We start from the raw sequence: 27,222 nt of genomic DNA on the forward strand, positions 1-27,222 counted from the left end.
ACAGAGAGAGGGCGACAGAGAGAGGGCGACAGATAAATAGAGTGAGGGCAATAGATAGAGTGAGGGCCATAGATAGATTGAGTGAGACAGATAGATAGATAGATAGATAGATAGATAGATAGATAGATAGATAGATAGATAGATAGATAGATAGAGTGAGGGAAATGGATAGATAGAGTGAGGGAAATGGATAGATAGAGTGAGGGCAATAGATAGAGTGAGGGCAATAGATAGAGTGAGGGCACTAGATAGATAGAGTGAGGGCGATAGATAGAGGGAGGGCGATAGATAGATAGAGGGAGGGCGATAGATAGATAGATGGAGGGAGATAGATAGATAGATGGATGGATAGATAGATAGATAGATAGATAGATAGATAGATAGATAGATAGATAGATAGATAGATAGATAGATAGATAGATAGATAGATAGATAGATAGATAGATAGATAGATAGATAGATAGATAGATAGATAGATAGATAGATAGATAGATAGATAGGTAGATAGATAAATATATAGGAGGGAGGGCGATAGATATAGTGAGGGCGATAGATAGAGTATGGGCGATAGATAGATAGAGTGAGGGCAATAGATAGATAGAGGGCAATAGATAGAGTGAGGGCAATAGATAGAGTGAGGGCAATAGATAGATAGAGTGAGGGCGCTAGATAGAGGGAGTGCGATAGATAGTTAGAGGAAGGGCGATAGATAGATAGAGGGAGGGAGATAGATAGCTAGATAGATAGAGGGATGGCAATAAAGTGAGTGCGATAGATAGACAGATAGAGAGTGCGATAGATAGACAGATAGAGTGAGGGCGATAGATAGACAGATAGAGAGTGCGATAGATAGACAGAGTGAGGGTGATAGATAGATAGATAGATAGACAGAGTGAGGGCGATAGATAGATAGATAGAGTGAGGGCGATAGATAGATAGATAGAGTATGGGCGATAGATAGATAGAGTGAGGGCGATAGATAGATAGAGTGAGGGCAATAGATGGATAGAGTGAGGGCGATAGAGGGACAGAGTGAGGGCGATAGATAGACAGATAGAGTGAGGGCGATAGATAGCGATAGATAGATAGATAGATAAATAGAGTGAGGGCGCTAGATAGATAGAATGAGGGCGATAGATAGATAGATAGATAGATAGATAGATAGATAGATAGATAGATAGATAGATAGATAGATAGATAGATAGATAGATAGATAGATAGGAGGGAGGGCGATAGATATAGTGAGGGCGATAGATATAGTGAGGGCGATAGATATAGTGAGGGCGATAGATATAGTGAGGGCGATAGATATAGTGAGGGCGATAGATAGAGTATGGGCGATAGATATAGTGAGGGTGATAGATATAGTGAGGGCGATAGATAGAGTATGGGCGATAGATAGAGTGAGGGCAATGGATAGATAGAATGAGGGCAATAGATAGATAGAATGAGGGCAATAGATAGATAGAGTGAGGGTGCTAGATAGAGTGAGGGCGCTAGATAGATAGAGTGAGGGCGCTAGATAGATAGAGTGAGGGCGCTAGATAGATAGAGTGAGGGCGATAGATAAATAGAGTGAGGGCGATAGATAAATAGAGTGAGGGCGATAGATAAATAGAGTGAGGCCAATAGATAGATAGGAGTGAGGGCGATAGATAGATAGGAGCGAGGTCGATAGATGGATAGAGTGAGGGCGATAGATAGATAGGAGCGAGGGCGATAGATAGATAGGAGCGAGGGTGATAGATAGATAGGAGCGAGGGCGATAGACAGATAGGAGCGAGGGCGATAGAGCGAGGGCGACAGAGCGAGGGCGACAGAGCGAGGGCGACAGAGCGAGGGCGACAGAGCGAGGGCGACAGATAAATAGAGTGAGGGCGATAGATAAATAGAGTGAGGGCGATAGATAGATAGATAGATAGATAGAGTGAGGGCAATAGGTTGAGTGAGGGCAATGGATAGATAGAGTAAGGGCAATGGATAGATAGAGTGAGGGCAATGGATAGATAGAGTGAGGGCAATAGATAGATAGAGTGAGGGCAATAGATAGAGTGAGGGCGCTAGATAGAGTGAGGGCGCTAGATAGATAGAGTGAGGGCGCTAGATAGAGTGAGGGCGATAGATAGTTAGAGGGAGGGCGATAGATAGTTAGAGGAAGGGCGATAGATAGTTAGAGGAAGGGCGATAGATAGATAGAGGGAGGGAGATAGATAGCTAGCTAGATAGATAGATAGAGTGATGGCAATAGAGTGAGGGCGATAGATAGACAGATAGAGAGTGCGATAGATAGACAGAGTGAGGGCGATAGATAGATAGATAGATAGATAGATAGATAGATAGATAGATAGATAGATAGATAGATAGGAGGGAGGGCAATAGATATAGTGAGGGCGATAGATATAGTGAGGGGGATAGATATAGTGAGGGCGATAGATATAGTGAGGGCGATAGATATAGTGAGGGCGATAGATATAGTGAGGGCGATAGATATAGTGAGGGCGATAGATAGAGGGAGGGCGATAGAGGGAGGGTAATAGAGGGAGGGCAATAGATAGAGGGAGGGTGATAGACAGATAGAGGGAGGGAGATAGATAGCTAGATAGATAGATAGATAGAGTGATGGCAATAGAGTGAGTGCTATAGATAGACAGATAGAGAGTGCGATAGATAGACATATAGATTGAGGGCGATAGATAGACAGATAGAGAGTGCGATAGATAGACAGAGTGAGGGCGATAGATAGATAGAGTGAGGGCGATAGATGGATAGAGTGAGGGCGATAGAGGGACAGAGTGAGGGCGATAGATAGACAGATAGAGTGAGGGCGATAGATAGACAGATAGAGTGAGGGCGATAGATAGACAGATAGAGTGAGGGCGATAGATAGATAGACAGAGTGAGGGCGATAGATAGATAGATAGAGTATGGGCGATAGATAGATAGAGTGAGGGCGATAGATAGATAGAGTGAGGGCGATAGATGGATAGAGTGAGGGCGATAGAGGGACAGAGTGAGGGCGATAGATAGACAGATAGAGTGAGGGCGATAGATAGCGATAGATAGATAGATAGATAAATAGATAGAGTGAGGGCGCTAGATAGATAGAGTGAGGGCGCTAGATAGATAGAATGAGGGCGATAGATAGATAGATAGATAGATAGATAGATAGATAGATAGATAGATAGATAGATAGATAGATAGATAGATAGATAGATAGATAGATAGATAGATAGATAGATAGGAGGGAGGGCGATAGATATAGTGAGGGCGATAGATATAGTGAGGGCGATAGATATAGTGAGGGCGATAGATATAGTGAGGGCGATAGATATAGTGAGGGCGATAGATATAGTGAGGGCGATAGATATAGTGAGGGCGATAGATAGAGTATGGGCGATAGATATAGTGAGGGCGATAGATATAGTGAGGGCGATAGATATAGTGAGGGCGATAGATAGAGTATGGGCGATAGATAGAGTGAGGGCAATGGATAGATAGAATGAGGGCAATAGATAGATAGAATGAGGGCAATAGATAGATAGAGTGAGGGCAATAGATAGATAGAGTGAGGGCGCTAGATAGAGTGAGGGCGCTAGATAGATAGAGTGAGGGCGCTAGATAGAGTGAGGGCGCTAGATAAATAGAGTGAGGGCGATAGATAAATAGAGTGAGGGCGATAGATAAATAGAGTGAGGGCGATAGATAAATAGAGTGAGGCCAATAGATAGATAGGAGTGAGGGCGATAGATAGATGGGAGAGAGGGCGATAGATAGATAGGAGCGAGGGCGATAGATGGATAGAGTGAGGGCGATAGATAAATAGAGTGAGGGCGATAGATAAATAGAGTGAGGGCGATAGATAAATAGAGTGAGGGCGATAGATAAATAGAGTGAGGCCAATAGATAGATAGGAGCGAGGGCGATAGATGGATAGAGTGAGGGCGATAGATAGATAGGAGTGAGGGCAATAGATAGATAGGAGCGAGGGCGATAAATAGATAGGAGCGAGGGCGATAGATAGATAGGAGAGAGGGCGATAAATAGATAGGAGCGAGGGCGATAGATAGATAGGAGCGAGGGCGATTGATAGATAGGAGCGAGGGCGATAGATAGATAGGAGCGAGGGCGATAGATAGGAGCGAGGGCGATAGAGCGAGGGCGATAGAGCGAGGGCGATAGAGCGAGGGCGACAGAGCGAGGGCGACAGAGCGAGGGCGACAGAGCGAGGGCGACAGAGCGAGGGCGACAGAGCGAGGGCGACAGAGCGAGGGCGACAGAGCGAGGGCGACAGAGTGAGGGCGACAGAGTGAGGGCGACAGAGTGAGGGCGACAGAGCGAGGGTGACAGAGCGAGGGCGACAGAGCGAGGGCGACAGAGCGAGGGCGACAGAGCGAGGGCGATAGATAAATAGAGTGAGGGCGATAGATAGATAGATAGATAGAGTGAGGGCAATAGGTTGAGTGAGGGCAATGGATAGATAGAGTAAGGGCAATGGATAGATAGAGTGAGGGCAATGGATAGATAGAGTGAGGGCAATAGATAGATAGAGTGAGGGCAATAGATAGATAGAGTGAGGGCGCTAGATAGAGTGAGGGCGCTAGATAGAGTGAGGGCGCTAGATAGATAGAGTGAGGGCGATAGATAGAGGGAGGGCGATAGATAGTTAGAGGGAGGGCGATAGATAGTTAGAGGAAGGGCGATAGATAGTTAGAGGAAGGGCGATAGATAGAGGGAGGGAGATAGATAGGCAGATAGATAGCTAGCTAGATAGATAGATAGAGTGATGGCAATAGAGTGAGGGCGATAGATAGACAGATAGAGAGTGCTATAGATAGACAGAGTGAGGGCGATAGATAGATAGATAGATAGATAGATAGATAGATAGATAGATAGATAGATAGATAGATAGATAGATAGATAGATAGATAGGAGGGAGGGCGATAGATATAGTGAGGGCGATAGATATAGTGAGGGCGATAGATATAGCGAGGGCGATAGATATAGTGAGGGCGATAGATAGAGGGAGGGCGATAGATAGAGGGAGGGCGATAGAGGGAGGGTAATAGAGGGAGGGCAATAGATAGAGGGAGGGTGATAGACAGATAGAGGGAGGAGATAGATAGCTAGATAGATAGATAGATAGAGTGATGGCAATAGAGTGAGTGCTATAGATAGACAGATAGAGAGTGCGATAGATAGACAGATAGAGTGAGGGCGATAGATAGACAGATAGAGATTGCGATAGAGGGACAGAGTGAGGGCGATAGATAGACAGATAGAGATTGCGATAGAGGGACAGAGTGAGGGCGATAGATAGATAGAGGGAGGGCGATAGATAGATAGAGGGAGGGCAATAGATAGATAGAGTGAGGGCGATAGACAGATAGAGTGAGTGCGATAGATAGAGTGAGGGTGATAGAGTGAGGGCAATAGATAGATAGAGTGAGGGCGATAGATAGATAGAGTGAGGGCGATAGATAGATAGAGTGAGGGCGATAGATGGATAGAGTGAGGGCGATAGAGGGACAGAGTGAGGGCGATAGATAGACAGATAAATAGATAGAGTGAGGGCGCTAGATAGATAGAATGAGGGCGATAGATAGATAGATAGATAGATAGATAGATAGATAGATAGATAGATAGATAGATAGATAGATAGATAGATAGATAGATAGATAGAATGAGGGCGATAGATAGATAGATAGATAGAATGAGGGAGATAGATAGATAGATAGATAGATAGATAGATAGATAGATAGATAGATAGATAGATAGATAGATAGATAGATAGAAAGAGCGAGGGCGAAAGAGCGAGGGCGAAAGAGCGAGGGCGAAAGAGCAGGGGCGACAGAGCGGGGGCGACAGAGCGGGGGCGACAGAGCGGGGGCGACAGAGCGGGGGCGACAGAGCGGGGGCGACAGAGCGGGGGCGACAGACCGAGGGCGACAGAGCGAGGGCGACAGAGCGAGGGCGACAGAGCGAGGGCGACAGAGCGAGGGCGACAGAAAAATAGAGTGAGGGTGATAGATAAATAGAGTGAGGGCGATAGATAGATAGATAGAGTGAGGGCAATAGGTTGAGTGAGGGCAATGGATAGATAGAGTAAGGGCAATGGATAGATAGAGTGAGGGCAATAGATAGATAGAGTGAGGGCAATAGATAGATAGAGTGAGGGCAATAGATAGATAGAGTGAGGGCGCTAGATAGAGGGAGGTCGATAGATAGTTAGAGGAAGGGCGATAGATAGACAGAGTGAGGGCGATAGATAGATAGATAGACAGAGTGAGGGCGATAGATAGATGGAGTGAGGGCGATAGATAGAGTGAGGTTGATAGATGGATAGAGTGAGGGCGATAGAGGGACAGAGTGAGGGCGATAGAGGGACAGAGTGAGGGCGATAGAGGGACAGAGTGAGGGCGATAGATAGACAGATAGAGTGAGGGCGATAGATAGACAGATAGAGTGAGGGCGATAGATAGATAGAGTGAGAGCGATAGATAGATAGATAGAGTGAGGCGCTAGATAGATAGAATGAGGGCTATAGATAGATAGATAGATAGATAGATAGATAGATAGATAGATAGATAGATAGATAGATAGATAGATAGATAGGAGGGAGGGCGATAGATATAGTGAGGGCGATAGATATAGTGAGGGCGATAGATATAGTGAGGGCGATAGATATAGTGAGGGCGATAGATAGAGTGAGGGCGATAGATAGATAGAGTGAGGGCGATAGATAGATAGAGTGAGGGCGATAGATAGATAGAGTGAGGGCGATAGACAGATAGAGTGAGTGCGATAGATAGAGTGAGGGCGATAGATAGATAGATAGATAGATAGATAGATAGATAGATAGATAGATAAATAGATAGAGTGAGGGCGCTAGATAGATAGAATGCGGGCGATAGATAGATAGATAGAGTGAGGGCGCTAGATAGAATGAGGGCGATAGATAGATAGATAGATAAAGTGAGGGCACTAGATAGATAGAATGAGGGAGATAGATAGATAGATAGATAGATAGATAGATAGATAGATAGATAGATAGATAGATAGATAGATAGATAGGAGGGAGGGCGATAGATATAGTGAGGGCGATAGATATAGTGAGGGCGATAGATATAGTGAGGGCGATAGATATAGTGAGGGCGATAGATAGAGTGAGGGCGATAGATAGATAGAGTGAGGGCGATAGATAGATAGAGTGAGGGCGATAGATAGATAGAGTGAGGGCGATAGACAGATAGAGTGAGTGCGATAGATAGAGTGAGGGCGATAGATAGATAGATAGATAGATAGATAGATAGATAGATAGATAGATAAATAGATAGAGTGAGGGCGCTAGATAGATAGAATGCGGGCGATAGATAGATAGATAGAGTGAGGGCGCTAGATAGAATGAGGGCGATAGATAGATAGATAGATAAAGTGAGGGCACTAGATAGATAGAATGAGGGAGATAGATAGATAGATAGGTAGATAGATAGATAGATAGATAGGAGGGAGGGCGATAGATAGAGTGAGGGCGATAGAGAGATAGAGTGAGGGCGATAGAGAGATAGAGTGAGGGCGATAGAGAGATAGAGTGTGGGCGATAAAGGGATAGAGTGAGGGCGATAGAGAGATAGAGTGAGGGCGATAGAGAGATAGAGTGAGGGCGATAGAGAGATAGAGTGAGGGCGACAGAGCGAGGGCGAAAGAGCGAGGGCGAAAGAGCGAGGGCGACAGAGCGGGGGCGACAGAGCGGGGGCGACAGAGCGGGGGCGACAGAGCGGGGGCGACAGAGCGGGGGCGACAGAGCGAGGGCGACAGAGCGGGGGCGACAGAGCGGGGGCGACAGAGCGGGGGCGACAGAGCGGGGGCGACAGAGCGGGGGCGACAGAGCGGGGGCGACAGAGCGAGGGCGACAGAGCGAGGGCGACAGAGCGAGGGCGACAGAGCGAGGGCGACAGAGCGAGGGCGACAGAGCGAGGGCGACAGAGCGATGGTGTTCGGGGTGGGGTCACTCGTGGTTGGTTCTGGCGGTGCTTTGAAGCTGTCGTGGATGTCTATGATCTTGCGGTGGAAGAAGGCGGCCAGTGAGTCGCACAGTTCTTGCAAGGGCGGGATGTCATTGGTGTTGGCGCTGGGGTTGGAGAGTTCCTTAAAGATGCTGAAGAGCTCTTTGCAATCGTGTGCGTTGTTGTCCAGGTGGGCTTTGAAGGAGGATCTCTTGGTTGTTCTGATGAGTTGGTGGTGTCTGCGAATGGCGTCCTTGTGGGCTGCGCGGTTGTCTGACGCGCAGTCTTGGTGCCATTTATTTTCTAGCATCCGGCATGAGTGTTTGGAGGTCTGGAGTTCTTTGGTGAACCAGGTGACTTTCTTGGAGTGGCCCCGCGTGTGCCCGGTTAGTGGGGTGGAGGGGATGGGTGTGTGTGTGTCTGTATGTGTGTGCGCGCGTCTGCGTCTGTGTGTATGTGTTATCCACTTGCTGGGAATCTGAGACAGGAGATGTGCATGGCGCGTGGGTGAACGTGTGCGCACACATGGTGAAATCTCCGACGGCCTTGTGCATGCCCAACCCCAGTCCAACATTCCCAGCAAGTGGATAACAAAAGATCTTTCGCTGGACGCAGAGCTTCGCGCTGCTAACACCAGCTCGACCTAAAAACGTGCCCTGGAACCATGATAGACATGGCTGACGAGCCCCAAGCAGGACGACACTTGTCTTGGGTTGCTCGTGTTCAGGTTCAGGGATGGCCTGGCAGTTCTGGCTGGACAGTTCGTATTCGAGCAGGGTCAAGACTGATTTGTATAAGGCTGGGTCTAAATTGAGGTGGCATGGTGGGCAAAAGAACGATGGATTGGAATGCTACTCAGATTGCCAGTGGTTAGACATCTTGCAATCATTTCTCCCATCACATTTTGTGTATCTAATAATAACAACAATAATATTGTATGCCTAATAATAACAGCAATAATAATACTAATAATAATACTAATACTAATACTAATACTAATACTAATACTAATAATAATAATAATAATAATAATAATAATAATAATAATCTTGCACTTATTTTCAATCAGCGATGTTGTCAGTACCTACCTTGCTATGTATGCCTGTGCCTCCTTCACCATCAGAGAGGCAGACCTTTCCAACCTCATGGGCTGCTCAATGATTTCATGGTTTCTCATTATTATACAATTCCAATACCGAGCAAATCCATACCATGAATACCAAGAGATAAAAAACAGAAGGCCACAAAAAGTAAAACAGGTATAGACTTTCCAGCTAATTGACAAAAGACCAGTGAGCTTTCCTATAAGTAGTGTGAAGACTGCAAGGGCGACAAGTTGACTGCATAACATCAGCCTGGACTGAAGATGGGGATTCAAAATAGTACCACCCATAGCATCACAGTCTTCAAAAAGGGTAAAGGGCATGCCGTAGAAATAATCAAACCCATTCTTCAAGGGATGGTGACAGTGGTCATTTCTAGATTCACAGGACAGTCCAAGGTGCCATTTACCTGCAAAATAAGACGACATAGACTTTACTGAAATGTCTTTCTCAACCAAAATATACAGTGTAAACATGCATTTCAAATTAAAGCTGTTGGTTAAAGAATCACATAGAAATAAATATTCTCAGCTGGAAACAGTGCATCATTCTATAACTAGTGAAGGTTCAGTAGTGGGAAAACTCACCAGTAGCTGAATCCTATCGTAGCACAGACACTCACCTAAGCCAATACACATAGTATTAGGCCTAGTAGGAGAGACTGGGAGTAATTCAATAGTAGGTGTCCTTTACCACGCTTACATGGGCTGTGCAAAACGTGCCATGCCAATGTCAATCATGGTGACATTTTGTACTTAAAATACATAAACAAAACACGCCATTTCCATCACGTGGCTCAGTGTTAAAAATTCCAAACTACCCTGGAAGTTTCAATGAAGCTTGAAGCCTAGGTAGGGCTTCAGGAGGCCATATACATTGTCTCAAATGTTGCACTATGTCAGACAGTGTGCACAGACTACAAGAATGGGTAGTGGCCAGGGGAGTACCACAGGGACCTGGTTTCTAAGTGCCAGGGATGGGGACCTGCAAGCCTCCCCTGCTCGCCCAAGATAAGAAGCTCTGTCTGAGCCCTGGGTCAGAGCACCGGCTGGCCCAGGAGTGTAAACCTCCAGCCCTGAATTCCACTCCATGGCCGGCTATGTCACTTGGAGCCTGAAACAAGGATCAGCAGGCCTGGGAAGGCCTTCCCTGAATGCCTAAGATAAGAAACTGTCCAGACCCCTGGTCAGTGTTGGGCTGGCTTGGGTGGAAGGCACAGCCGTGGCCACCTTGTCTGGCCTGCCATGTCACAAAGAGTCCGGGACAAGGTCCCACAGCCACGTGGAGGTCTTTCCTGGTTGCCAAGGTTTATAAGCTCTAACTGGGCCCCAGGTCAAAGCTCTGGTGGGACCTGGAGTGGAAGCCTACAGCCCTGCATTCCCTTCTCCAGCAACCAGTGTTGCAAAGTGACTGTGACAGGGTCTGCAGGCCCATGGTGGTCTCGCCTGCTTGTCTGGGTTCAGAAGCTCCAACTGGGCCCCAGGTCAGAGCTACAACTTGCCCCTAGGTGAAAGTCTCCAGCCCTGTGCACCGTTGCCTGACCTGCCATGTCTGCAAGGGCCCCAGATTGGGACATGCAGACTCAGGGAGACTTCCGTAGCATGCCCAGAATCAGAAGATTGCACCAGGCCCTGGGTCAGAGCCACAGCGGGCCCTGTGGTGGAAGACCCCAACCCTGGGCTCCGTTCCCTAGTCCACAATGTCTCAAAGTGCCCCGGACAGAGATGGGCAGGACCGCAAAGGCCTTTCCTGATTACCAGGGATAATATTCTCTGACCAGGCCCCAGGTCAGAGCCCCAGGATGGAAACCTTTGGCCCTTACCTACTTTCTCCAGCCTACCGTGTTGTAAAGTGTGAACAATGAGGTCCTGCAGGACCGGTGTGGTTGCCCCTGCTTGTCTGGGTTTAGGAGTGCTGATTGGGCCTTGACTCAGAGCTCCGCAGGCCCTCTACAACCTCTTGCCTGATAATCAGCTCTGGCTCTAAGAACCTGGGCCTCAGAGCCCCAGTCCCCTCCAAGTGTGAGCGGAATCTGTTTTCAGAAATGACAGCACAATCAGATGGATATCCTTCAAGTACAGGCATCTGGTCGCTCCGAGCCCTGAACATCTGCCATGTGTTCCTTTGGCATAGTCAGATGGCTGGGCTACCCTGGAAGCCCTAGTGATGGGCTCATTTGACTGACCCCAGCCTGGGCTCCAGGAGGTTGGGTGCATTTTCTCAGACATCCCAATCTGTCACTCAGTCTGCAGGTATTCCAAGAACAGGGTTTAACCTTGCTCCAGGTTGGTGGGGACAGGGTACCTGGGACCCCAAATTCTCTGTTCATACCCACTCAGGTGCCATCAGAGCCTGGGTGGGGCTCACTGGGGGCCTGAGTATGTAGCTGCTTTCCAGCCTTGTCCGAAAGGCCTTTCCTCCAGGCTTGATTTTATGAAAGCAGACAGGGATATGAAGCTGACATCCCCATGCAGGGCAGACTGTTTAGGGGTGTTCTAGCCAGCACTATACTGTGATTACAAAGGTGCGGCAGTGAGCCTGCAGAAGGATAATAAACGATGGAGAGGCTTGAGCGACTGACAGTAATAGCCTGAACCCTCTGGCATCTTTCAGAGGTAACCAAAGGCAAAGTTCCCAAACCTCCCCTTGTGTGTTCTGGCCAGCAGAGCTGTCTCTGGATGCAGTGCACTTAGGTGAAGACAGGGCATGGGGTGTCCGTTGGGAGGATCCAACTGACATGTGAGGGACAGGGCTAGTAAAGTCCTGGGCCCTCTGTGAGGGGCACGATGGGAGAGATGCCTCTCCTGAGAGGAACCCATGCTCACTTAGCAGGCACCTGGGGAGGTCAGTCAATCAATCAATCAATTAATAAACCTCTTGTAGAGAGCGACTACTCACCCATAAATGTCTCAAGGTGCTGGGGGAGGCACTGCTGGTCCATTGAAGACGCTGAGGTTCAGCCGCAGAGCCAGGTCTTGAGTCCTTCATGAATTGAGGCTGAGATGGTGATTGCCTGAGGTGGAGAGGTAGGGTGTTCCAGTTCTTTGCTGTGAGTAAGAGCAGGGTCTTCCTCCAGCTGTGGTCATGTGGAAATATGGTACAGTGGCCAGGGCCAGTTGTGCGGAGCAGAGGACTCTGGGAGATACTTGAAATGCGAGGCATTGGTTGAGATACTCAGATCCAGAGTTGTGTAGTGCTTTGTAGGCATGAGTGAGGAACTTTAAGGTGATTCTTTTGTTGACTGGGAGCCAGTGGAGGTTTCTTAGATGGTCGGTGATGTGGCTGCGGAGAGGGATGTTGAGGATGAGTCTGGTGGAGCTGAATGTTCTGCAGTTTGTTGAGGAGTTTCTGAGTGATGCCAGCATAAACAGCACTGCTGTAGTTGATTCTGCTACTGATGAGTGGATGGGTAACCATCTTTCTGGACTCTGTGGGGAACCACTTGAATGTCTTTCGGAGCAGGCATAGCTTGTGGAAGCAGGATGATGAGACAGCGTTGATCTGGTGACACCAGGATGATACAGAGGTTCCGCACATGGTCTTTGGGTGGGGGGTCCATGTGCTGCGGGCCACCAGGAGGAATCCCAGGTGGAGAGTGTGGAACACATGATGAAGACTTTGGTCTTATCCGAGTTGAGCTTGAGGTAGCTGCTCTTTATCCAGGCAACAACAGACTTCATCCAGTTGTGAAAGTTGCTCATGGGGACTGTGGCTTTGTTGGTGAGGGAGAGAATCAGCTGGGTGTCATCGGCATAGGAAACTATGTTGAGTCAGTGGTTAATGACGTGACTATGTGCAGGGCCATGTATATGTTGAAGAAAGTGGGTCTCGGGGAGGAGCCCTGAGGCACTCCGCAGCTGATCTCTGTGGGTTCTGAGAGGAACTGAGGTATTCTGAGTCTGTGTTCAGCCGGTGAGGAAGGAGCAGATCCATTCCAAGGTATTGTCATGGATGCCGGTGTGGTGGAGTCTTGTGCATATGGTGCCATGAGAGGTGGTATCGAAGGCGGCCGGGAGGTCCAAGAGGATGAGGGCAGCAGTTTTGCCTCGGTTGAGAAGGGCATAAACATAGTCTGTGGTGATGATGAGAGCGTCTCATACTGTGGTTGCTTAAGAGGCTGGATTGGGAGATGTCCAGGATGTGGTTGGCTTCGATGAACTCTGAAAGTTGGGCCTTGATGACCTTCTCGATGACTTTGGCTGGGAAGGGAAGAAGAGAGATGGGTCTGATGTTCTTGAGATCGGTCGGGTTGGCAGAGGGTTTCTTCAGCAAGGGTTTAAACTCTGCGTTTATCCAGAGAGGTAGTGGAGTTGCTGGAGCAGTTGATGGTGTGGCTGAGTTGTGGGGCGACGGTGGAGCCTGCTCTGTTGAAGATGTGATCCGGGTACTCCAGAGTGGATGCTGTTCATGATCTTGAGGGTGTTATCTGTGGTGAGGGGGGGGTCAAGCTGAGTAGGGTTTGTTAGGGTTCAGAGTTGTAGGGTGCAGTGGTTGCAGGGGGGAGGGTCTTGGGCACCGAGGCTATCGAAGCTGTCATATATCTCCTTGATCTTGTGGTGGAAGTAAGTGCAGAGGTTGTTGCAGAGGACTTGGGGGGATGTCAGCAGTCCATGTTGGGTCTGGCAAATACTTTGACCACAGTGACATTTTCTTTACCATTGAGTACATTGGTGTTGATCCTTTCTTGTGGGGCCTCTTTCTTCGTTGTTCTGATCAGGTGGTGGAGTTCAGAGACTGTGGTCTTGAATGCTTAGTGGTCTTCCAGAGTCTTTCTGCTCCTCCATCTCTTCTCAAGTCATCTACAGGTGCATCTGGACCCATGAAGGGCAGGAGAGAACCAGATGGCATTCTTGAAGTGTCGCTTGCTTCAGGCTTTCCTCAGGGGAGACAGAGGGTCAGCGCAGTCTGAGATCCCTCAGTGAAAGTTGCGTGCTGCGGTGTTGATGTCTGTGGATGTCCGTGGAGGGATTTCACTGAAGGAGGTGGTGAGCTGTTCTTAAGTGACCATGACCCAACTTCTGTGAGGGTAGCGGTGGGTTTGGTGGTGTACGGTGGGTTTGGTGAAGGAGAAGTGGATGCATCAGTGATCGGTCCATTGGAACTCTGTGGTGTGGTTGAAGGTGATGTTGTCGCTGGTGGAGAAGATGGGGTCAAGAGTGTGTCCTGCTGAGTGGATTGGGGAGGTGACCCATTGTTTGTGTCTCCTAAGGTTGGGACCCCTGAAGGAGCTATCACCTTAGGCATTTCAAACCTGATCCCTCCTTGGCTTCGAGTGACAAAAGAGTGGCTTGTCTTGAGTGGCAGGGCAGCCTGGATAAGAAGCCAGACCATGAGGGAACTTTGACTCCTCTTAATGGAGATTCAGTGCCCCCTCAGTGTGAACTACTTCGAGGGGTGGGAGGAGATTATTTCCCACCTTCTCAAACTTCCATATGTGTATCAAAAGACGGTGAGGTGTGGGGGAACCTAGCTCTTCTTCCATCTGAAGCCCTAGCTCCAACCTGCCCTAGTGGATAGTGGAGGGCTGAGGTGCATGTGGAGCAAACCTCCTTCATTGCAAGGTACCTGGCAGACTGGTCCCATGTGTCCAGACTGGGATTTAAAGACTCGCATGACCCTATTTGGTAGGGCCGGTGGTGGAGCTTCCTGCCCCTGCTTTCATTGGAGCCTCTTGCTTGCCTGCCTGCTGTGGCTTGCCACTGGATTCAAGCAAGTTGGGCTGAAGACGGCTGGAATGCCAGAAACCGGTCCTCGGAAGCTTGTTTCCGGTCCAGGGAAGACATGGCTTGGCAGTTCGGGCTAGACTGTTCCCATGAGGCACAGGGTCAGACTGATACAGAGTGCATTTACGGTATAATCTGCATTTATATCAGTGTGCATACTAATGTTTTCCTTACAGTGTCACAGAATTGCAGTTCTCATATATAGCTACATTTGTGTGGTTTGACTAATATTGCATAATTTCTGAATAATCATGTATTCATTTAACTGCTAGTCAGCATTTGTATTATCACTGTATATGTATCCATAACCATGCAATTAAACATGTACTGAATGATCGTTAACTTGACCAAATGCCTTAATCACTTAGATTTAATGATTATCCTTCAACAAAAACGCTTGCTTGGGTTGCAATGTTTCTCTCTTCTGCAGGTGCATTCATATGATCTCACAGTTAGTGAAAGGACATTGTGTGTGAGAGATAGTGAGGCTCAAGAGGTGTATTATTGGCAAGGACGAGAGGCGGTAATGAACAAAGGAGGACAACGGTCCGTGCTGTATCTGAAGACGGAAGGAATCCAAGAACATTCTAATGTGTGGATCAGAACATGGGAGTTTCAAGTGTACTTGCCAAAGTTTTACCATGTGAAGGTGGATGAGACAAGGGATATGAGAGTCTTAAATTGATTATCACACCTTAGCTTCAGGCAGATTCCTTTTAGACTTCAAGGGGCACAGACCACTTTGCTTTTCTCTATTGTGTGGCTTTATTCTACAAAACCTTTCATGTGAGAGAACCTCTACAGTAGCTCTCTATAAAGCAGACAACTTTCTGCTCTATTGGATCAAATAATTAAAGTTTCCCTAGTCATACTAATTAGGTTAGGCTTAGTTATGGAATCTGACTTTACTCATGCGGAGGCAAGGGGAACATAAATCATATTCTGATAAACAAATTCTGTTTTTAATCTTCTGCATTGCCATTACTAAATTTGTTTGTTTCATGTTGTTAAGGCTTTATTTTGTTAGACTGTTTGGTCTGCCAGTATTGATTCTGTAGTTGTATGTTTTCTTAAGCCTAGTGTACATCAGCTTAGCTCTGAATTTGTAATACATCTATACTTAATCAGTTCAATCTTTTATTGAAGATCTGGAACTTGTATGAGGTCCACATAAAAGTACATACAAATTATTGCATAAAAAAATTAACCATAGCAAAACTCATTCCACAAACCATCGTAAGTTATCAGAGGCCTGCAGTAGCATGTCTAAAAAATTCTTTGGATAACATTAATCAATATTGTCAATTATCCTTATAGGCAAAAAAATTAAGATTTTCACCAATGGTATAATTTTAGCTCATGGACAAAAACAGAGGCGCAATGACCTCAAGCATTTGGGCAACAACAAGAAAAACCGATCCAACAGAAAAAACATTTGGAATTAGCAGCAGACGGATTGAAGTGGAAGGGCGTATCCTAAAAAATGCAAAAAATTTACATAGGGCAGTAAATAGCAGCTAATTCGAATACAAAGTAAAGTCCAGAATTCATCCTCAGCAGAACGTTCAATTTGGAATTAGCTGCAAGGTAAAGGAATGACAGGAAATGTCCTAACCTGTGCAAAAAGCTTAATCCTATTTACCCACTTTGGCTCCTCACTGTGTGGCCAAATGGCCTACACTGTAAATCGAATTTGTGGATGGAGCTAACTCTTCTTTATTGTTCAGGCACCTAGAAAGTTCTGTTGCAGGGAGATTTGGACAAAGGGCCCAAGTGCTCCAGCAGATGGTGCCAGAGGATGGTTAGGTCCTGAGATAGGGGTGTTAGAATACTTAATATTAAATTATTTCAGATCTCAGCCCAAGCCCTTGCCCTAGACTACATATTTTTGTTAGGAACGGCAGAGTTCAAATTTTTTGTTACAGGGTTGTAAAGGTGGAGAGTTATCAGGTCTGACGTGGCCAAGATTCTGGGACGATATTAAAAAAGTGTAGAAGACGCTGTTTTGCAATTGTCTGCTAAGTTTTTGTGGTGCTTGTCATGGAACGTCGTTGACAGCCCAATCGAGATAGGGAAATTCATCTTGTGTGTGAAAATGAGGTGTTTTTAGTGTGGTGAACCCTTTTGCGTGGGGGAAACCATACTACTCAGGGTATTTTCCCATAGGTCGAAGTTTCATTTGAGTGTGTGTTGGAGTAGATCAAAAAGTGTTATTCCAAATAATTTCTTGAATGATTGAATATTGTTGATTTCTTAAGCGGAGAAGAAAAAGTAATTTGTTGCAATTGCTTTACATTTGCTTGCATGCGTATTGATGAGGAGAATGCATTCATAAAAATTGTAAGTGAGAGTAAACTGCTGCAAGGAGTGAGGCTAATGTCAAGGTGTGTTGCACTGATATTGGTCATTTGGTGTAAAGCCATGCAGTTATTGGTTGTCTATGTCACAGATTGCCGCTCTGGTATTGGTTGTGAAGTCTACACAAGGATTGTGAGTAAACTATTAGTTTTTGTTCTGAAATTAAATTCTATTAGTGATTATCGGCATTGTTATCTGAAAATGTATGAGATTTGATTAGGGCAGATGTGACAATAACCTTAAAGAAGAGGCATCACCCGAGGATACTGCAAGTCTTTATAGGACAATACACGTAGGTCTTCACATTTGTATTTGGCTTAAACAATGGCATAAGATCACTGAGAAAGAAGGTGCACTGGCATTTCCATACTATGGACATTTAATGTGAGAAATATTGAACATTTTAGGATAGTCACAACCCAGACTTACACAGTTTGGTGCACTCAATACTTGGGAGTGTGTAGTTCATGCCACAGAGAGGGAAAGGTATCAGGGAAGAACAAGAAAAGCAGTGCGTACATATGTTAATGCATGGTGGGATGCAGAACAGAGGAAATGGAAAATCGACATGATAGAGGGGGCTAAGTTATATCCTGCATTCACGGGTGATAAACTTCAGAAGGGAAGGAAAAAGAAGAAAAAGAGGGGATGAGTCAAAGGAACAAGATGAGAGAGACGAAAATAGTGACAGTGACTCTAGCGACAGTCTTCTAAATGTGTTGCTTTTCACAATGCCCACCTCCGTATAATGAGATTCTGGAAGGTGGAAGTGCTAATGCAAATGGAAATTCAAGAGTGGCTACCTCACCAATAAGTGTGAACCCTAGTATGAAAGGAGCCATCCCTATAACTGTGAATCAAAACCAGATAGGAGAAAATCCAGGGATTTGTGTCTCTGGTACCTCCACAGGTCGTAACATTCCAGATGAGCTCATTGTTCTGGTTACCATTGGTCCTGTGGTTTCTATATGTATTCCCAGTTTCACAGGAAATGTAAGATGTAATTTTGCTGTCCCAGCCCAGACAAAAGCCACAGAGAAGGCCCCCGCAATCTGGAATGTAGAAAGATTTTCCCTCTTAGTTCCAATGAATGAGAGTTTCCCTTGGGCACTTCTACGCTGCGCCAGGAGAGACAAAGTGTGTTTGGCCCCAGCTACCCTTGACAAAAGTGTGACTATAGGGAGCTGTCCTCACTACACCGCCAGTTCAAGTCTAGATTTTAATTGAACTCGGTTTCACTCAGAGAGCAAGGGGCTCTACCACATTTAAGCTGAGCAGTGTCTCAGTAGGGTGACTTACCCATACTCCTGGATCTTAAGGAGGTAGGGTCAGTACCTAATGGGTCATATTGTTGAGAGTCCTGATGAAAGCTGGGGTAGTACATTTTGCAGGCTGAAACATGTCGACGGTTTTGCAGAGTGGAGGGGTAGGTGTCTCATTATAAGCTCTTCAAACCAGCATCCACTAGTCCATTCTTAATCTATACAGGGTACCCAGTATTAAAATTGTAATAGGGACTCCCTGGTACCAGTTTTAAACCAATATATCTGCACATTTTTCACGTATGATCCAGTTTTTCTCAATTTATGTTGTATTGTCTTCCCCCTCCCTATTGCTTCACCTCCAGCGTTGGTCTGCGTGGAGGTGTGTTAGCAGCCCTATGATGAAGCATGACACAGCTTGCTGCTTGTGAGGGCAATTTTAATCACTCTTGTGTATTTCCCCCACACAAACTTTCTATTATCAAGATTTCTTGACCCTCTTCTAGGTTGTGATTAAAACAATAAAAAAAGCTTCCCTTGTGTGGCAAGCACAGATTCAAAAATGAACCAGACAGGATTTGGACCTTTAAGGTTATTCCTGGGATTTGCTGGATTTAGGTACACTTAATAAGGAGCCACCCTTAAACACACACAGTGACAACCCTAGAGAGGGAGCAGCACCTAAAAACCCTGAATGTTAACAGTTCTAACACTCAGGGGCTCAGTTTTAACACTCAGGAGTTAGAGGAGAGGTTGAATGGTCCAAATACAACTTTGAACGAGAGTGGAAGCACACAATTAAGTCAAGAAATGATTAAGTCATCATTAAGGATACACTAAGTGGATGTAAGTAAATTAAAACTTGAAGTGGATGAAATGATAAGTGGAAGTCTTGAAGTGGCTCAACTGGATACGTTCCAAGAAGGTAAACTTTGGTTTAGGAATAAGGATTTTACTAGACGAGCAAGGCACGTCTGTGACAAACTGTCTAACACATCTCAAAAATATTAAGCAGATCTAGATAGAACCAAGGCCACACAGAAACGCCACAGCTCTGTTTTAGTGATAGGATATAGTGTACGAGAATACCAGGAATTAAATTGCAGATTCAAGAGTTGATTCATAACATTCAGATCTCGAGTGCATTAGTTAAGTGGGAGGGTAAATGGGTGAAGAAGCGGGGTACCAAGAGATCCATGGGGGAAATGTTTCATCCTGGGGAAGGGGGAGCACATACTACAAGCTTCCCTTTACGGGAAGTACCCAGTTGAGGTGATGCTCATGTACCTTGGAGTAAGAGATCCTACTTCATTCACAAATGACTTTTTGAGATTAAGAGTGAAGCCTGTAGAATGGTACAAAGTTGAGCGGTTTGTGAAAATCTTTAAGGTGTTCTGGGCTGATTTGTATACTCTGTTTGATATTGTGGTCCCATGTGACTTGTGGACAGCAAGTAAAATAGCTGGGGAAACATGGCGGCAGCTAGCTGAGCTGTTGCGGTGCTCTGACCTGAGTTCCAGTCCGTAATGGTCTGCGGGTGAGCGTCGAGTGGGAGAGTGAGCGTTTGGCGGATTGGCGGATCGGCGGATTCGAGCGCGTTTTGACAAAATTCAACACCCGAGTGCCTCGGTGTTCGGAGTTTGATGTGCGGAGGCAGAGAGTGCTTTTTCGGCCCCGGAGCCGTTCCTGGAGTTGCTGGTCTAAGCGGTGATTTTGCCGGCAACTCTGCAGCCGGGTGTACCGCAGTGTGTGCAGCCGAGCTTACTCAGCCTTCCGACCCCAACCCCGAGCCGGCTGTAGCAGGGAGGCGGCCCGGTTTGCTGCCCGATTTTCAGCTTTCTCGGACAAGCACAAGACTGGCTGCTTTTGGCTTGCAGCTTTGGAGCTTGGCTGCGCTGGAGCTCCGCCGCGGGAGGAAGATCCACAGCCTTCTCCTGTGCCCGTGAAGAAACTTGGTGGAATCCAGCCCCGGCATCTCCTTGGTATCCGGTAGGAGGTGCGGGGGGGCGGAGGAGGAGAAAGACACAAGGGGTGTAAAGTCCAGCGTAGAGGTTGTCTCGGCTAAGGCTGCAGAAACACCACAGGGGGCTCACAGCAGGTTCGGGAGTCCGGAGGTACATAGCGTAATATCTGCGATATCTGTGCCTGCGAATCTGGAGGTGCCTGATATCAGCCATATCCCCGGTCTATTGCCTCCTCTAGAAAGCGGTACAAAAGTGAGTACCCCAACTACAAATTCAAAGCATAAAGCCAGAAGGAGGGGGAGAGGTACTTTTAGCAGGAAGGCTAAAACTGCTGGGGGGCCACTGACCTGGGTGTGGTGGTTGAGGTAGAACTGAGCCCAGAGGCAACAGCAGCTTCGAGTCAGATAGCACAGGGGGTCCCCTCAAAGAATACAGGGCTAGATGTAGGTAAATGATATTTACCGATTCATAAATACCGAATTTTACCGATTCGGTATTTATGAATCGGTAAATATTAAGGGGGGAGATGTAGGTATTTCCAGATGTGGAAATACCGAATTGTTAAAATTCGGTATTTACCGATTCGGTAAATACCGAATCGGTATTTCCTATTGATTCCTATGGGCTGTGAAGCCCATAGGAATCAATGGGAAATACCGATTCGGTAATTACCGAATCGGTAAATACCGATTCCAGCAAGGGTGCAGGGGGTGTCACTTTGACACCCTCTGGCACCCCAAAAATAGGCATGTGCGCCATGTGGCACACAGACATGCCCTAAGGGCATGTCTGTGTGTCACATGGCACAGGTGTGCATGCACACATGTGCATGCACACCTGGATTCTGTATTTTACCACCCAATTGGATTGGGTGGTAAAATACCGATTCTTAAAGCCCTGTGGCACTCTGACATGTGCCAGCTACATCTGCATTTACAGAATCGGTATTTTACCGAGTCTGTATTTACCGATTCGGTAATTTTACCGAATCGGTAATTACAGAATCGGTAAAATACCGATTCTGTAAATGCATGCCCTACATCTGAAAACCCTAATACCGGTCGGAAACGGCAAAAATCGGCCGTTTCCGACCGGTATTAGGGCTCCTACATCTGGCCCAAAGTCTCCTCATATATAACTGGTGAGGTTGAATCGAAACGTGCTTTTACTTGCAAAATGGCAAAGGGCTCTAAAAGCGCCAAAAACGCTAAGGCAGCTAATAACGTAGGGTCTAGGATAACGCCGTTTTTGCGGTCTTATTTTAAGGTTGTCCCGCAAATCTTGCGTCTTTCTGACCAACAACCACCTGAAGCCCCCTCTCTTACGATGGCGTCGCTGGTACATCACGAGTCCACTGCCATCAGCCACAGACACAGATTTAAACACCTCTATCTTAGTGCTTGTTCCTGCTACAAGGCTAGTCTCTGCTACAGTGAACACCCCGCAGGACCTAGCTGAGGTGGAGGATGCCGATGCTGAGGCAAATATAGTTTATGCCACAAATGAGCTTCATGAGATAAGGGTGGTTCTTCCGGATTGAAGGCCGGGGCTGAGGGTGAGGTTAATGTGGATGGGCCCCTAGCCCAGACTATGAGTCCTCGCGGATCGCCGATTGTCCTCCTTTCCGACACCCCGGTACAAAAACCAACAGATGGATTATACTCTATGGAACCGCCGATCGTCAGTCCGCCGGCTATCCGTGTAGAAAAAGACTCTTCAAAATTCCACGGAGCCGCTGATTTTCTCGCCCCCCTCAACACACCTGGCTACAGCGTCATTGTCGTTGGCACCTAACCCAGGGTTGCTGTCATCAGAGTTGCTATTTAACACTGAGCTACTACAGGAGGACTTACGGGGGGCTACGGCATTGTGAATTGTGGCCAGCATCAGGTCTCCTTTCTGCTTATGCCGGGTAGCCCGAGTGCATTGGCAATACTCCTAAAGCGTTTATGGTAGGCATTTGCTTTAATGCTCCTAAAGGGTACGACAGCACTCCTGTCCCTAATGTTTCTCAATATGTATTTTACTAAAATAAATAAATAATGAAAACACAGTGGCCTCAGTTAGCCACAAGATTCTGGGCTTAAATTTGGTAACTGTTCTGGGAGCAGCGGTGCTCACCAATGCAATAAAGTGCTGCCAGGAGCCTGAGCCTGGACAGAGAGGGTCTAAAGGTCTACCTCCTTCAGATGGTAGGCAGGGTAGAGCATATGTGCCCTCCCCTTTAAGGGGGTCTCTCAGGCCTAGCCCCCCTTTAACTCTTACGAAAACGCAGTGGCAGCTGGCATGGTTTGCGGGTGGCGGGGTGGGTGCGGGCGCGTGGGGGTCTCAAGGGAGGGGTGGAGGAAACTGAAATAATTAATAATAAAAGAAACACTTACATTGCCATGCGGATCCCACGTCTCTGCTCCTGCTCTCCTCTTCTGATCGAGGCACAGGAAAGGCTCCCCTGACCAATTGCAACACTGCAATGCAGCTTTGTGATTGGTTTTGAACATCCTGGTTTGATCCTCAACCAGGGAATAGGGGCCTGCACTTGTTCACAAACGCAGGCTGTAATGCAGCCTGCACGTAGATGGAGGAAAGTGCGCATGAGTAGTTTGGGCAGCTCAGGAGGGCCGACCCAACAGTCATCATGCACTTAGGAGTGGGCAATCCATGGCTCCCCTACCCTGCTCTGAGCGCAGAGCAGCCCCGCCCACCCACCTGCCCACAAAGCAGTAGAAAACATAAAATGATTATAACTCAAAGGTGGGATTATGTTATGTTGCCTTTACTTTGCAGTGCACTGCTTAAAAGCAGTGGGGCGACGCACCTCTGCCGTAGCGGGAGAGATGCCCTTGCCAAAAAGTAAAAGGACAAATGAACCTCTGGAACAAAGGATAAAACTGCAGGAATAGCACAGCTGCAAAGTGTTTTGATTTTTGTTTTCAGTGCTGTAGACAGGTCCAACCGGGAAGCAATTGATGTAATTTCTATAAAATGACAATCACAATATCAGATAAATGAGAACGCAGGATTTTATTCAGTGGAAATGTTTGGAGGGGTAATATCCTGAGCCCAAGTACTGATCCATTATTCACAGCAGAATTTTATCCAACACTTCATTATCTTCAATTGAGGGTCCTGGTGCACCCAATACCATGCACTGTAACTAAGAGTCATAGTCATGGTCAGAGTCAAATATTTTGTGTTCGGTGAATCATTTGTACGTTGTTCCATTCTCAGTTAATTTAGCCTAATAAGATGCTTTACTCCCATATTGGAAAGTAATGAATGGACACAGAATTATTGCCTCCGTGCTATGCTTTATCACAGAGAATACGAAGGCAAGGCTCCTTCCTACTCAGGGCACTGTTATCTACTGTCTTCATATCTTCACCCAGGGGCCCTCTTCCCAATCGTCCTGAAAATGTAGGATATTTGTAGTCATCTTAGTTCCCATGTTTTAGCGCAGTAATCTTTTTTTGACGCATTACTGCATCATGAAAATAGAGTAGTATTACAGTATGTTGTTTTTATCATATGCAGAAGTAAATGTTGGTATAGTAACGTATCATCACCACTGGGCAGCTGACATGTAACCCGCAACCTCAGCTGGCGGGCTAGAACCTTGGCAACCTTGTAAAGAGAGACTGGAACAAAAAGGTGCCATGGTGGGAGGAATGGTTGCGAGGTAAGCAGAGCCCACCATGTTAACAAAATAGTTCACTAACCACATAAAAAGAAAAGAAAAACTGACGATTATCACCGGTGAAGAGCTGGCAGTACCCACTCTGCTCATAATTGTAGAAAAACTGGGGCACTTAATGCACAGTATTCTCTTAGCTGATGTGCATGGAGGAAAGGAGTATTCAGCTGGTTCGGAATGAGTAGCACAATAATAAGGGACAGATTTTCCTTGGATGAGCATGTAAGCAACGTCATGTCACAAAAGAAAAAACAATTTTTTTCACATTTAAATATGTCCCATATTACGTAGCCACCAAATCTGAAAAGTGGATCTCATAGAATCCAGAACATATTTTTTATCTACAGATTGCTTCCATGGTTACACGCAACAAAGGTGCATTTCAGGGTGATATTTAAAATATACTGTACCTATGAGCCCAGTACTATAACCCTGCTGCTGCATTATTTCTGCGAAGGTCGTCTCATTTGGAGGAATCCCACCAGATGCTGCTAACCACATCAAAACACGGTGCCAACTACTGTAGTCCATTCCTATAATCAAAATAACATATATTTTGGCTTAGTATACCTACAAACATACCTGGGCATCAACATTTAACAGTTTATGGTTGGCAGATACTCAATTATTTTGCACAATAAGCTGCTCGTGCGCAGACTGAAAATAAACAAGCATCAAGGGGTGAAGGAAGTGACCCGCGTTGGGCCACCTCTCAGCCTTCCATACAAAATGAAGTGTCGGAAGAACAATGGAGAATATACCAATACTTGTTTTATTCAGATACACAGTCTCAGAGTGTTACAGAGGGAACTGAAATCAACAAGCATAGAGATACATTATGTACATTTCATAGCTGGGCAAAGCAACACCCACAGTGGAATTTTCCAGGCAGATGCAGCTGGACAGTAAAATACAAAAAATAGGTTTGGTTCCCGTATCTCTCACAACCTAGCACAGTCCAAGATTGCCGCGCCCACCACCAGACAAGTGTGAGAGGGCCTCCATCTTGTAAGAAAGGTATGCACTAATATGAACAGTCTATTCATTAGCGAAGCAAGACCTAACATTTCAGAAACAAAACTTGGCACCTATGGCGGGCGGTCCAATTCCACGGGAGGATGGCGGGCGGACAAAGTCTGCCCCATCCTAATGGACCCCTAAGTGTTTATATATTGTATCTTTAAATCACTTTAAAAAACATAACGTTACAGTTAGGAATTGTAATTATATCTTTCTTTGAATTAAAAAAATCTTAGAAATTCACTGAAAAAAGGAGGGTAAAAAAACTGCTAAAGTTAGGTGAAAATATCAGTGACAATGTAACATTTGAAAAAACTAGAATTCACCAGTTATAGTTATCTCAAATAACGTTGATTGGTGCAACTACAGTAACTAAGATGTGAGCTAACGCCATGCACCGTCTTTTCATAAATCATTTCATATGCTGTAATCATGAAATCAAGGATGTCATAGATAATATAATGAGTGATGTAAAATGTGGAGTAATTAGCAATGCATGGCAAGGGCACGCGTAAGAATTACAATTCTTAACTATAAAGTCACTTTCATTTTTTTAACGTGAGGTCATATTTTTTTACCATATAATATGCCAACCACATGCCACAATGGCCTTTAACAGAACATGCAGTGGGGTTGGCCACAGGGCCTGGCCTGTCGCCAAGCCCTTCAGCAAACCCCACCACAGCCCTACACCAGCCGGTGTCAAGACCAGCCTCTTCAGGTAGTGCTGCTTGTCTGGAGTCATGAGGTGCAGCATACACATATTTACATTGGGCAATGCAACACCTCCACGCGGTTCGGTGACTAAATATTGAGGTACAAAATATAGACTGCCCAAATTATCGACTCTAAAATATCGAGGGACAGAATATAGAACGCCTATCTACAAACAGGTAAGTACTAAAATATCAAGTACAAAATATAAAATGTTAAAATATAGTTAACTAACATATTGAATTTTTTAAATGTATTAAAAAAAATAACAGTAATTAAATAATAAACACAATTAAATAAAACATAGTTTAAATAATGTAAAAAAGCCTAAAATGTAAAAATAATAAATGTAATGTATTTTTTTTAACATATATATTTACTTATTATAAAATAATTATTAATCTTAATTATAAAATATTTAAAACATTACAAATATATTTACATATATATATATATATATAAATAAATCTATTATCTAAATACAACAATAAATATTATATAATAATTTAAATAATTAAAGTAATACTTTTGATGTTAATTAACAATTTACACTAAATATATAAATATAACAACATTAAAAACATTACTAAGCTAAGGGAATAAAATTAATATTCACACTCCAACAATTGAAAAAGTAAAGAATTTGTTGGATAGTGGGAGGGTAAAAATTACTATTCCCTCACCAGTTAGTGCTACAGTGGGGAAAGCGTTGGATAGCGTAGGGGTAAAGATTACTATTCCCACTCCAGAGAGTGCAACAGTAGGGAAAACGTTGGATAAGCGGAGGGTAAAAATTACTATTCCCACTCCAGAGAGTGCAACAATAGGGAAAGCGTTCTATAGCATTGAGGTAAAAATTAGGGGTGGGCGGAATTTGCGTAATGGCGTTACGCAAATCCTTGCGAAACGGTAAAAAATCTCTGCGAACACGCAGGAATTCCGCAAACACGCGGAATTGCTTGCTCGCAATGCTTTTTACTGGTCGCAATCACTGTTTTCGTGCTTGGGGGGAAATATCTCGCAAACACATACTTGAGAACACGAACAAGCAAAAAATGTCACAAAGTCGCGTAACGCAGCATTTTGAGCAATTTTGCAGTTTCCGTGGAACGCAAAATTACCCAAATTCAGCAAGCGGAATGGAATTTACCACCCAGGCCTAGTAAAAATGACTATTCCCACTCCAGAGAGTGCAACAATAGGGAAAGTGTTGCATAGCGTTGGAGTAAAAATTACTATTTACACTCCAATGAGTGCAACAGTAGGGAAAGCGTTGGATAGCATAGGGGTAAAAATTACTATTCCCACTCTAGAAAACAGTAAGAAAAGTAATGATTTAATATTTAAATAAGAATACATTATCAATACCAATAAAAAAATGAAT

The 27,222-nt window shown here is 45.5% G+C and overlaps 1 protein-coding gene across 3 annotated transcripts in view; it reads right to left on the reverse strand.

Moving 5' to 3' along the window:
• Positions 1 to 27,222, reverse strand: part of LOC144771763 (arylsulfatase D-like) — a 713,936-nt gene that overhangs the window by 227,889 nt on the left and 458,825 nt on the right. For all 3 annotated transcript variants that reach the window (XM_078656059.1, XM_078656058.1, XM_078656061.1), the window contains exons 4-5: positions 24,515 to 24,637; positions 9,092 to 9,515 (exon numbers count right to left, since the gene is read on the reverse strand). In XM_078656059.1, coding sequence (XP_078512185.1) covers positions 9,092 to 9,515; positions 24,515 to 24,637 — 547 coding nt within the window. The remainder of the gene's footprint in view (positions 1 to 9,091; positions 9,516 to 24,514; positions 24,638 to 27,222) is intronic.

Source organism: Lissotriton helveticus, chromosome 8 (genome assembly GCF_964261635.1).
Source record: "Lissotriton helveticus chromosome 8, aLisHel1.1, whole genome shotgun sequence".
Lineage (NCBI taxonomy): Eukaryota > Metazoa > Chordata > Amphibia > Caudata > Salamandridae > Lissotriton > Lissotriton helveticus.